This window comes from Hyperolius riggenbachi, chromosome 4, assembly GCF_040937935.1.
Source record: "Hyperolius riggenbachi isolate aHypRig1 chromosome 4, aHypRig1.pri, whole genome shotgun sequence".
In the NCBI taxonomy this organism is placed as follows: domain Eukaryota; kingdom Metazoa; phylum Chordata; class Amphibia; order Anura; family Hyperoliidae; genus Hyperolius; species Hyperolius riggenbachi.
The window spans coordinates 57,280,404-57,293,389 of NC_090649.1; the positions used below are offsets into that span (position 1 = coordinate 57,280,404).

At 44.3% G+C, this 12,986-nt stretch overlaps 1 protein-coding gene across 2 annotated transcripts in view; it reads right to left on the reverse strand.

Moving 5' to 3' along the window:
- The window catches only part of ADCY3 (adenylate cyclase 3), a 237,413-nt gene that overhangs the window by 40,219 nt on the left and 184,208 nt on the right, over nucleotides 1–12,986 (reverse strand). For both annotated transcript variants that reach the window (XM_068280078.1, XM_068280079.1), the window contains exons 6-10: nucleotides 12,747–12,905; nucleotides 11,867–12,032; nucleotides 10,849–10,968; nucleotides 5,795–5,937; nucleotides 2,910–3,071 (exon numbers count right to left, since the gene is read on the reverse strand). In XM_068280078.1, coding sequence (XP_068136179.1) covers nucleotides 2,910–3,071; nucleotides 5,795–5,937; nucleotides 10,849–10,968; nucleotides 11,867–12,032; nucleotides 12,747–12,905 — 750 coding nt within the window. The remainder of the gene's footprint in view (nucleotides 1–2,909; nucleotides 3,072–5,794; nucleotides 5,938–10,848; nucleotides 10,969–11,866; nucleotides 12,033–12,746; nucleotides 12,906–12,986) is intronic.

The following is a 12,986-nucleotide window of genomic DNA, read 5'->3' on the forward strand; positions in this document are numbered from 1 at the left end:
GGGCACAAGCCTTAAACCTGGTACAGTTGGTCATTGGGTAACTGGTGTTTAAATTAATAAAAGGGTGTGGGGGCACAAACAATCAATCTGATTTGTTTCATTTTAATGCAAGCTATTGATGCCAAAGACTGCAAAGCTCACAAACTTGGTCATTGAGTAATTGTGTATCAGGGTTAGAAAAAGTGGGCGGAGCCAACACCAGCAGAATACATACCCGAGCAATGTTGGGACATCAGTGGGAGGAGAAAAATACAAATTTCATTGGTAAAATGTAAACTGCAGCCATTCTTACACTGTTAATGGCAGGGTTCTCAAACTTTGCCCAGATGGTCACTGGGTGAATGAGATTAATATTCAGAAAAGTGGGTGGAGCCTACAAAAGCCAATCAAAATATACCTATTGATTTTCAAGGGGAATATTTAATTGCTGCAATTCTTGCACTGTTAATGGCACAAGCCTCTTGCACTGTTAATCACCTGTACCTGGTACAGTTGGCCATTGGGTGATTAGGGATCAAATTTAGAAAAGGGGTGGAGCCACACACAGCCGGTCAGATTTATTTTATTTCAATGCAAATTATTGATGCCAAAGACCTCAAAGCTCACAAACTTGGTCATTAAGTAATTGTGTATTAGGATTATAAAAAGTGGATGGAGCCAACACTAGCCAAATACATACTCGGGCAACGCCGGGCCGCCAGCTGGTATATACTAAGGGTGCATACACACATCAGACCATAGTCTTTGGAAAATGAAAGATCACAGACCAATTTTACCCCCTTCCATGTAGTATGAGAGCCATACCTACACAGTCTATTCTATGGAGCTGAACTCCCCATCACACAGAAATCGTTGCAAGATGCTGCACACAAAGATGCTGTACACATTCAAAAGATCAGTATCTGCAAAAGATCCGTTCCTGCAAAAGATCCGTTCCTGCAAAAGATCCGTTCCTGCAAATTGCATTCATAGTCTATGAGATCTGCAGATCATCATACACACCTTGTTTAACAGACATTCATCTGCAGATCAGATCCACCAGGATGGATTTTCAGATCTGCAGATGAATGTCAGTTAAACAAGGTGTGTATGATGATCTGCAGATCTCATAGACTATGAATGCAATTTGCAGGAACGGATCTTTGGCAGGAACAGATCTTTTGCAGATACTGATCTTTTGTGTCTGTACAGCATCTGTGTGTGCAGCATCTTGCAAAGATTTCTGTGTGATGGGGAGTTCAGACTGTGTAGGTATGGCTCTCATACTACATGGAAGGGTGGTAAGATTGGTCTGTGATCTTTTTGATTTTCCAAAGACTATGGTCTGATGTGTGTATGCACCTTAATAGACAGATTCAGAGAAGATTCAGGGCAAGGAGAGGCAGTTTTAAAAAAAATGTACATGTAAAGGGATGCTGGGGCTGCCTTCTTTATAGTAACTCTGTCTCTGTACAGAGAAAATGTAACAACTCAGGCAGCACCGCTAGTTTAGTGCGGGAATTCCCCGACCTTTTATTGCAAGTGTAAACATTTATATGAATTAGCACATTTTTTCCCCGCAAATGTTTTATCAATAGAGCCCATTGTATTTATTCATTTCCTGGTGAAAAAAATAATCACTGAGCAAATACGCTTAGCTTTTCTAAGTGCAAATCGCAGGGAAAAGCTCTTCAAAAATTACAGTATAAATCACTCAGCGGCAGCGCTTGCGATAGCGCTGACGATTTATAACGTGAACAAGGCCTAAGGCCAGGGTCACACTTAGCAGACTTGCAAGAGTTTTCCCCACAGAACATAGTGCGATTCTGCAAAGTGTGACCCTGGCCTAGGAGCCTGTTTTTCAGTGTATTTTCTGCACAGGAAAACTGTAACCAATGTTATTCATTGGGCTACTTCACAATTTAATACGTTTTTCATATGCAGAAAAACAACTGAGGCAGGAAACACACTTGACAGTTTTTCGTTCGCGTTTTCTGCACAGAAAAACTAAACTCATTTATGCAGAAAAAAAAAAACTGACATTCTGCATCATGAATCTGCACATTTTGACAGTTTTCTGTATCAATTACATCAGCTGCTGTGAAAAAAACGCACATTTTTTTGCATAGAAACATGGTGTGCAGAAAACGTACACAGAAAACTGAAAGACAAGTTTTGCAAGATGCTGAAAACAAGGATGCTGTACACATTCAAAAGATCAGTATCTGCTAAAGATCTGTTCCTGCAAAAGATCCGTTCCTGCAAAATGCATTCATAGTCTATGATATCTGCAGATCATCATACACACCTTGTTTAACAGACATTCATCTGCAGATCAGATCCACCTGTCATCTGCCTGACAACAATGCAAAACTGTCAGACAACTCATACAGAAAAACTGACGAGTGGAGACAAGCCCTAAGGCCTCATTCACACCTAAAATCGAAAACGTAAACGCAAGCATTTTGCGTTTTTTTTGTGTGCTTTTTTTCCTGCTCCCGGCGCTCCACTGCACGCTGCGTTTCTGGTAAAATCTCTTTTCTAAGCGCTTTTCCAGAGCGGTTTAGTCATTTACTCCCTGACGCAAGTCAGGAAGTGAACACTTTGACCCGGAAAAGTACAATGGATTTATTGTTAAAAACGCAAACGCAATCGCTGTACAGAGCAGTTTTGTGAGCGTTTTGCGTTTTTCCTATACCTTACATTGAGGCAAAATCGCCTCAAAAATGGTACAGGCAGCGCTTTGCTGAGCAGAACCGCTCAGATGTGAACTCTCTCATAGGGAATCACTGCACAAGCGTTTTTAGGGCGATTCTGAAAATCGTCTGCGCTTGAAAAAAGGGCAAATTTGAACGAGAACCGAATGATCAGCTTGGGGTGAGGTTGTGACGCTTGAGGCCCACAAAGGGTTAAGCCTTCCAGACACTTACATGGGATCGATCAGTATCTGGACCACAGCAGTGAAGAGCAGAACTACACAGGAACAGCTGAAGGCTGCTCCACTCTGCTTCTCCTTCTCCACCGAGAATCGCGTCTCCATCTCCGGGTTGATGAACCTCATGGACATGCGGTACGTGTACTTCCCCTTTAAGCTGCAGAGATGAGAGACATAGAGGTCACTGTCCAGTGTCGCTGCCTGCCTTATATGTGTTGCACGCAATAGAGACAAAGAGATACGTAAAGCAAGATTGTATGCCACAAAATCAAATTCCATTTACCCATTGCTCTGTGTTTATTATGTAGTCTACAACCTGACGACACATTGCAAGCATTCCAATATAACCATAAATGTGTCTGCTGTAATGAATCTTATTTCAGTAAGCCTGGCTCTTTTCTTGTACATTGCTGTGGAGAGGGAAGCTTGTTATCTCCCCTCCCACATTCCTGCCCCTCACTGATTGGCTAAGGGCAGTTCAGTGAGCTGATGAAATACGATCCATGCTGTTCTCATATGTGTTTACAAAGCAAGCTAGATATGACAGTGCAGTTTCTAGGAGAAAAAGGAGTAAGGGAGGAGATCAGGATTGGCTTCCGTCAGAGGCAGTAAAAATGGAAAATGCCTGGAACAGTTGTGTCTTTATTTACCATATAACATGTACTGAAATCAATTTTATATTTATATTTGTGGTCCCTTATGAGGCTTTACGCGTACGTTTTTACACGTGTGTACATACTTGTACGCATGCTGTAATGCGTATTTTTTTACGCGTATATTGACGTTTTACGCATGCGTCTATGCGTACGTCATGAGGTCATCATGACGTTCCAGGAAGTGTTTTTGGCATGGCACACGGGGAAGGAGCTGCAGTTCCCCATCAGGTCCTCTACAGTATGTCAGTTAGAGGGAGGAGGTAAGAATATTTTCAAATTCTTAAGACAGAGTGTGATTGGTCCTGTGGTGTAGTGGGTGTAACTTTATCGGCTGCCTCGCAGTTACCCATCAGGTCCTCCATGTTCTCTCTGCGTCCCGATTGGTTGAAGACTTGTATATATAAGAGTGGTAAATGTGTTGTATTTCAGACAGAGCCTGATACAGCTTGAGGAAGGACCTTGTCCGAAGCAGCGTCTGTCGCTGTTATGGCTATCTCTTTGTCTTTTTAAAACAATAAAAGAGCTATAGATTACTGACGTGGTGCTGTGGACTTTTCGTGTTGGACTGAAATCAAAATGTGGATAGTACAATACATGTGTTATGTAAGTAGAGCAAGTATTTATCTACATATATATGTGTGTTTTTTTCTGAGATAGTATCTATCAGGCTGTCCCACCCGCTTTAAAGGACACCTGAAGTGAGAGGGATATGGAGGCTGCCATATTTATTTCCTTTTAAACAATACCAGCTGCCTGGCAGTCCTGCTGATCCTCTCAGGCATCAGTAGTGTCTGAATCACACACCTGAAACTATCATTGCATGCTTGTTCAAGATATCCTAAAGAGGACTATTTATGAAAATCATAAAAGTGTATCTAAAGTGTAATGACCATGTTTCATTGTATTTATAAAAATCATACGTTTTAAAGGACTTGAACATTATTGTGGGGAATAACGTCTTTCTCCAAATCCCAAGCAAGCAGAATCTCCCTCTGTGCATACAACTCTCAGTAACAAACATTCCCTACAGATCACCTGGCAGAACGAAAGATGTCACCACCAGTGATACATTTCAGAATGTAAATCAGGGAGAGGAAACATCTTATAATGTTCAAACACTGACTAAATAATCTATAAATTACTATTGTAAATCATCATTGGCACTAATGAACTAGCAGTTGCATTACTGCACATGGCCACCAGATGGTGCTTCCACCTCAGTTCAGTGTATGCAGTTCACCAGCTAGAGCCAGAAAATGACAACTGACATCTGGAGAACTAAAACTATTTTGACTTTTATAAATAGCAGCATAACAACGTCCATCGCCATTAACCTCCTTGGCGGTTATCCCGAGCTAGGGTCGGGGTGGAAAACCGCAGCTAAGGGCGGAAAACCCGACGTCTGCTTGGGGTAGCTGCCAGAGGCTGAATGCAGAGCAATGCGCGCAGCGGGAGAATTTCTACATACCTCCCGGGGATCCCGACGTCGGCCGGAATTCTTCTTCCTCTCCTCCGGGGCTCTGCTTTCTGCTGGTGAGATCGCTGGCTGTCGTCATGATGACAGCCGGCAATTTCACTTTAGAGTTGCAGCACCACCTGGAGGATGGAGGCCTAACTGCAGCGCTGGAGCCAGGGAGGTGAGTGATTGCAGTACTGCTGCAGATCTCCCTTGCAGCATGATTTTTTCCAGGTTTTAGGGTCTGAAAAGGTGGAAAAAAATTGCACCACTTTTAGACCCTAAAATCCAGAAAGAATCATAACGCCAAGGGGGTTAAAGAACAGCAATATAGAAAAGTAAGCAGGCGCTGGCCCGGCTGCGCGCATTTACAGTGTGCGACTGTGGTCGGGAGTGCTCTGCGTGGGACGTAAATCGTGATATTTGCTGAGGGAGGGACAGTAAGCTGTGCCAGTAGGGGAAAAAAATCACTTTAGGTTGAGGGAAGGAAAAAAAAAAAAAAGAAAGAAATGGGCAGAAGTGATGTCACGTTTGACATCACAGAGAAACAGTAAAGATGGAGAGCAGAAGAAATATTCTTTTCTATTTTCCATATCATATTTCTCCTAAATCTGACAGTGAATATTAAAACCAACAGTAGAGGTAACCTAAATAAGTTGCTTTTTATTGGATGGTTTTATTTTTTTCTTCAGTTAATAAGGAGTTTCATCCCCCTTTAACTCCTGAAAGCCGTGTTGTTGCACTGCTTGCGTGCTGTAAGGAACTCACACTTGCACCGTCTCCCTCTCCAGCAAGGCCTCGTTCAGCAGCTTGTTCAGCTCCTGCTCATTCTGCTGGGCATCGATGACTCTCTCGGCCAAATCTCGGAGCCGGAGGCGTCTGCGGGGGTTGGGGAAGGAGGGGTTCACCACCTGTGAGAGGCAGGAGGTCTAAGCAGTTACAGCAGGCTGAATCGGACATGTGAAATTAACATGTACTCTTTATACGTATACTCGAACCGACATATATTTACAACAAGTTCTGTGATGAGATGGAGCGGAGATCTGCTTCCTGGACGATATCATACACACGGTGCTGCATTCCACCATTGTAAAAGCAATCACACTGACATTAAAGAGAAACCATAACCAAGAATTGAACTTCATCCCAATCAGTAGCTGATACCCCCTTTCCCATGAGAAATCTTTTCCTTTTCTCAAATGGATCATCAGGGGGCGGTGTATGGCTGATATTGTGGTGGCACCCCTCCCACAGTGGGATGTCATGACCATGGTGCTGACATCACACTGTGGGAGCCTTGTTGAATTGTGGGAAATAACAGCTGTTTACACCTGCCAAAAAAGCAAGCAGTATCTCCTTCCACTGACATCACCTGCCAGCAGTAAAAATGTCACCATGTGATAAATGTCAGAATGTAAATCGGGGAGAGGAAAGATTTTACAATGGGCAAACACTGATTCAATCATTTATACATAATTATTGTAAAAATTAAGCACTTTTTTAAATATTTTTTATTATGTATTTATACAGCACTGACATCTTCTGCAGCACTTTAGAGTACATAGTCATGTCACTGACTGTCCTCAGAGGAGCTTACACTCTAATCCTACCATAGTCATAGTCTAATGTCCTACCATATTATTAATTGTATTATTATTATTATTATTGTTGTTATTATTATGTATTTATATAGCACGGACATCTTCAGCAGCACATTACAGAGTACATAGTCATGTCACTGACTGTCCTCAGAGGAGCCCACAGTCTAATCCTACCGTATTCATAGTCTAATGTCCTACTGCATTATTATGATGTATTTATAGAGTGATAGGTGAAGCCCTGAGCACAGTCAGTTGTATATGGTGTCTGTAGGCAGTGACTGTGACAGTGTAGAGAGGGAAGAATTGCCTCTCTGTGACAAGAGAACACAGTGACCTGCTGCCATAGCACAGCTTTATTATCTGCACAACAGCTTGATGGCATTCTATTCTGACTGAGCTCCTCTGCAGCTTATAGCAGTCTGAACATCGGCTCTCCTTCCAATATTAAAGTGAAATTTCAAGTTTACAGAAAAAAAAAAAATAAGCAATCTGTTTAGGTCACATTTATTTATCACAACCTTTAAAAAAAGTGCCAATTTCATGGATAAAAGAATTATTTGGGTTTCTAGGCAATTTTAGGCTCTTAAAGGGAACCTAAAGCGAAGCTACCATATTTATTTCCCTTTAAGCAATACCAGTTGCCAGGCTATCCTGCTGATCACTTTGGCTGCAATAATGTCTTAATCACACACCTGAAGCATGCGGCTAATCCAGACAGAGCACCTGATCTGCATACTTGTTCAGGGTCAATGGCTAAGGCCTTGTTCACATTGCGTTCCGCTCGCGTGTCCGTCTGCGGTGGGCTTTTTTTTCCAATTTCCGGCGCTTGGGTGGGCGATTCGTTTTTGTGGTTAGCGGTTTCCGATGCGTTTTTCCCGAGCTTTTTGGTAATTCACTCCCTGACGCAAGTCAGGAAGTGAACTCTTTGATCCAGAAAATAATAAATACAACGTATTTATTCTTAAAAACGCAAACGCAAATCGGTTTTGTGAGCATTTTGCGTTTTTTTCTATACCTTCCATTGAGGCGAAATCGCCTCAAAAATGGCTCTAGCACCGCTTTAGAAAGCGTAACGCAAACACTCCGCTCATATGTGAACTACCGTATCTCAGAGATTCATTGTGGAAGCTCTTTTAGGGCGATTTTGAAAAAAATCGCCTGCGCTTAAAAAATAACAAAAACACCTGCAGTGTAAACAAACCCTAAAAGTATTAGAGGCAGAGGATCAGCAGGACAGCCAGGCAATAGGCATTGTTTAAAGGGGAACTAAAGAGAGAGGAATATGGAGGCTGCCATGTTTATTTCTTTTTAATCAATACCAGTTGCCTGGCAGCCCTGCTGGTCCTCTGCCTCTAATACTATTAGCCATAGCCCCTGAACAAGCATGCAGCAGATCAGGTGTTTCAGACTTTAAAGTCAGATCTGACAAGACTAGCTGCATGCTTGTTTCTGGTGTTATTCAAATACTACTGCAGAGAAATAGACCAGCAGGGCTGCCAGGGAACTGGTATTGATTACAAGGAAATAAATATGGCAGCCTCCATATCCCTCTCGCTTTGCTTTAGGTTCCCTTTAAGAGTGCAAGCTGAAAGGGAAAGATCGTTTTTAATATGAAATATAAGTTCCATAAAGTCTTATAAAAGTGTGTCTTTCAGAAGCAAAAAACACAACTTTACCGCTGTCTAGAACTTGGTAACATAGACAGACTGAAATGCATAATGCTCACAAAACATGCGATCGCGGTGGCAATCACGGTGCTATGAAATCACGGTTCTTGTCTTTCTTACTACCTCAATTTTGCTGCGATCCGATCAGAATCCCTCAGGTGCACAGTGCAATTTGTGGTGCATTTGCCTTTGCGAGTTTCGTGGGGAAAATTGCATAGCAGCACGATTGCTATGCGATTTCCTTGTGCTCCTATCATTTGTATAGGAGCATAAATCACATATAAAGCTTAGCAGGCCAGCAATTGCATTTCCCGAAGCTTCAGACAGCGGAGGACAGCGTCGTGGGAGCGATCCGAGCAGATGGGGCTGGAGGAAGCCCCAGGTATGTATAAATCTTTTTTTTATAGTTCAGTTCTGGTACACTTTAAGCAGCAGGGTTGAGCTAGCGAATATGAAACTCAGTTTTGTTTCTGAACCTGCGTGTTGGTGGGCGTGGGCCTGGGGCACAAACTTGCCTTTACTGCTGCCTCTTGCTGATACATTACACACTGCTCTCCATGTTTGTGACACTTCCGCCTTCTCAGCAGAACTTCCGGATGTGCAGGGAAGATGGAGAGAAGCATGCAGCTCATCTAGCGAGTGTACAGATGCCCCCCCCCCCCCCCCCCAATTTGGAATGATCTCACAGCTCCCGAGAATTTACTCTGCTTCATTTAATATTCTCACATGACATGCTGCAGCTCAACACATTAGCATACTGGCTGGCTGTGAGTCTGTGACAAACAAACTGCTAACCTCAGCCACTCCATTCCTCCTCAGTCCGGACAGCAGAGCCACCTCCTCCCTTCTGCTGTGCAAGTCAAATTCAAATGAAACACTGCTGCTCTCCTGCCCACCACCTCCTCACTGTCAGACTCCTCACACAGCACAACAAGCTGCTTTTCCCAATGATGGCCTCTTCACCTCACTCTCCTCTCGCTTCTCCTCCTACTTTGACTGCATGCTGTTAGTGTAAACACACAGTACAAACATGCTGCCCCTGTCATCTCTGCGCCTGATGCAAATGTTTCCCCTTACTTCATGAGAGAACCGGCCCTGCCCCCAACCATCCCTGATCATTATACGGGCTGCTGACTGCTGAAACATTTGCACCCTTTTTGCCCAATTCAATTGCTGCCTTTGGTAAAAAAAATGCTGATGGCTGCAGGAAAAGATACTAATACCACATTACCAAAAGTGAGACAGTAATTCATGTTTGGTCCTCCCCAACCCTCATGTGCCAACCATGGTACTGGCCTTCTACTGCCTAATGGGCAAAACAGGCCCGTCCAAATTCAACACAGCAGAGGCCTGTGCAGTGAGCCTCATTCAGGTATGTTGCTGAGAACTGATGGTTCATGAAAGCTAATAAATCAAATCTGGCAGCCACTGCATCTGATTAGCTCATTTCAAAGATGTCTACATTCAAGGCCTGATTTATACTTCTTGTGCCCCTAGGCCAAGTATGTTGTGGTTCCCCTTCCATGTGCAGCAGTGCCCCTCCTATTCCCTCCTATTCCTTGTGCAGCCCCCTGTTCCATGTGCAGCAGTGCCCCTCCCATTCCATGTGCAGCCCACTCTTCCATGTGCAGCAGTGCCCCTCCTATTCCTAGTGCAGCCCCCTGTTCCATGTGCAGCAGTGCCCCTCCCATTCCTTGTGCAGCCCCCCGTTCCATGTGCAGCAGTGCCCCTCCCATTCCTTGTGCAGCCCCCTGTTCCATGTGCAGCAGTGCCCCTCCTATTCCTTGTGCAGCCCCCTGTTCCATGTGCAGCTGTGCCCCTCCCATTCCTTGTGCAGCCCCCTGTTCCATGTGCAGCAGTGCCCCTCCTATTCCTTGTGCAGCCCCGTTCCATGTGCAGCAGTGCCCCTCCCATTCCTTGTGCAGCCCCCTGTTCCATGTGCAGCAGTGCCCCTCCTATTCCTTGTGCAGCCCCCTGTTCCATGTGCAGCAGTGCCCCTCCCATTCCATGTGCAGCCCACTCTTCCATGTGCAGCAGTGCCCCTCCTATTCCTAGTGCAGCCCCCTGTTCCATGTGCAGCAGTGCCCCTCCTATTCCTAGTGCAGCCCCCTGTCCCATGTGCAGCAGTGCCCCTCCTATTCCTAGTGCAGCCCCCTGTTCCATGTGCAGCAGTGCCCCTCCTATTCCTAGTGCAGCCCCCTGTTCCATGTGCAGCAGTGCCCCTCCTATTCCTAGTGCAGCCCCCTGTTCCATGTGTATCATCCGTGTATGAAGCCCTTCTCTCCATCAACAGCTTCCTTCAGCATCAGTTTCCCTTTTTCAAAAGTTGCTCCCTATTTTCAGCCTCCTTTTTTTCATATGTATGAAGTAGTAACCTCATGCCCCCCCCCCCCCTACCCCGGGCTGCAGCTACCCAAGGCCCAGGCCTTTGTAACCTTTCCAGAAATCTGGCTCTGCATACATTTGCACCAATTCACAATTATTAGCACCTTGTTGTCCATTCCCATTGCTGAGTGCTAGACAGATCTATGCTGATTATGTATAGAGATCTCACCCTGGTGTCCAGCTCCTCATTCTCGTCCGGTGTGGTGCATGTCGTATGGATGCTCCCGTTACATTCTTTGGTGTTGATCAGCTGCGGGGAATTGCCATGTGATGATGTCAGAGATAGCTTCTGCACAAGACAAGGCAAGAAAGGAACATGAGCAATGCAAAGATGTCACAAAAGGAAACCTCATTAAATATTTTTAGATATAATGTGCAAGTGACAACATCACAATTACTGGGGCGGGGGAAGACACTCTACCTCCCTCCATTCTTTGTGAGAGGAGGGTGGGGCCTAGGTTGCCACTCCTCCTCTTCCTGTTACCTTACGGTAGCTGAAAACAATAGATTCTTCCTGCAGAACTAAATGGTGTGTCCTATTTTATTACTTATTTGAATACAATAATGGCTTTTCTTTACCACTTTCCCCACCTGTATGGAGCTATGCCCCTTATTCCTGTCCTGCTACTGGTTAGTTTAGCTAAGCAAAGCTCCCACAAGCCTGAACTGAAAACTTTGCTTCTTTCTGCTGCTCCTGACTCTACAGGCGATCAGTGGAAGGGCTGCTGCTCCTGACTCAACAGGCGATCAGTGGAAGGGCTGCTGCTCCTGACTCAACAGGCGATCAGTGGAAGGGCTGCTGCTCCTGAATCTACAGTGAATGGGTCAGCCATACGTTTTGGAGAAAAATGCGTGCAGCATGCGTTCGCACACAGCGCTGGTACGGAACCCATATAATGTGAACATTAGACAATGCAGTCTATGCACTTCTGCTGGCCGTGCGTGTCTGCCTGCTGCACCTGTTCCCAGAAAACGTGTGTAATGTGAACAAAGCATTATAATCTATAGTCTAACGTTTCTTCACACTACGGTACTAAAAATATATTTTTGTTAACTGTGGTTTGAGCTCATCCCAAAATCTTTTCAAACTGAAGGCACATACAATAAAAACGTCTCACTGTTTTACAAATTGCTCATGACAAAATAGAAGTTTTCAATGTATTTTAATCAAAAGAGCCAATATTTACCACTCCATTGATGCCATTCTTGTTGACCGGCTGCTTTGGTACGATGACCAGATAAGTGGTGATTCCCTTCTCTCTCAGATAGTCACATCTGGTGCCTCCTTCCCCCGGCTCCACCTCAAACTCCCCCTTCAGGCAGTCGTAGGTGCTCTGCGAGATGTGCACACGGCTGCGGGAAACGTATGGAGACGATATAATGACACGAGAACAGCTGATAACGAAGTTCTAACACTCAGGAGCATCCTAAACTGGCTACAAATGTTTCAACTGTGATTGTTCCATGCCACTTTTCATACAATAAAACTATTGCACCTATGCAAAATCAAATTGGCAATTTACAAACAATCAATTATGTGCAATTTTTTTATTTAACCGTTTAGCAGCCAATTTATTTAGAGGCTTACAAGTGCTCCAGGCCAACTAATTTTACTATTTTTTTATTTCTTATTTGTAACATTTCCCTGCTTCTAATTAGTACTGCTGTAATGTGTATTTATGGCCGCTTGTCACCAGGGGGCAGTGTGAGACAATAACAGAGGAGTTCTGATTTCAGTTTTATATATTTTCTGCTAGCAGAGAGATATTAAAGGATTCCAAGAATTTACAGCACAATGAGTTCTGAGGTCGAAAGCAGAGCACTTATCGCAAACAAGCTAACTCTATTGAAGTTGCTAATTAGTTAAATGTGGTTTATTGTTTCGCCCTGTAACAGGCTTCATCAGACTTCGTCTTACATAGAGGCAGCTCCCTCATACCCACAGTAAGATCTATGCAAGCACATCTGTATTTGCCATTTCCCACTGAGAACACACGTAGCCCCGGAGGCGGTCACTAATTGCTCGTACAATTTTGGCTGAATAAATATGGTAGCCGGTCTACTTACCCCGGAATGCCGCCAGCCTCCATCTTGTTAGCGAGGGTGACATCGGTGGACCAGACATCATACTGCCAGCGCTTCTGCCCCAGAACCCCTCCGATGACAGTACCTGAATGGACCCCGACACGCATGTCCACGTCTGTTTTGGTCTTCTCTCTGACATACCTGGAAGATTAAAGTCTCGGAGTAAGTCACTCACCTCATATTAAAGAAGAGACATAAAAACAAGGGCCAAAAAGGAGGTAA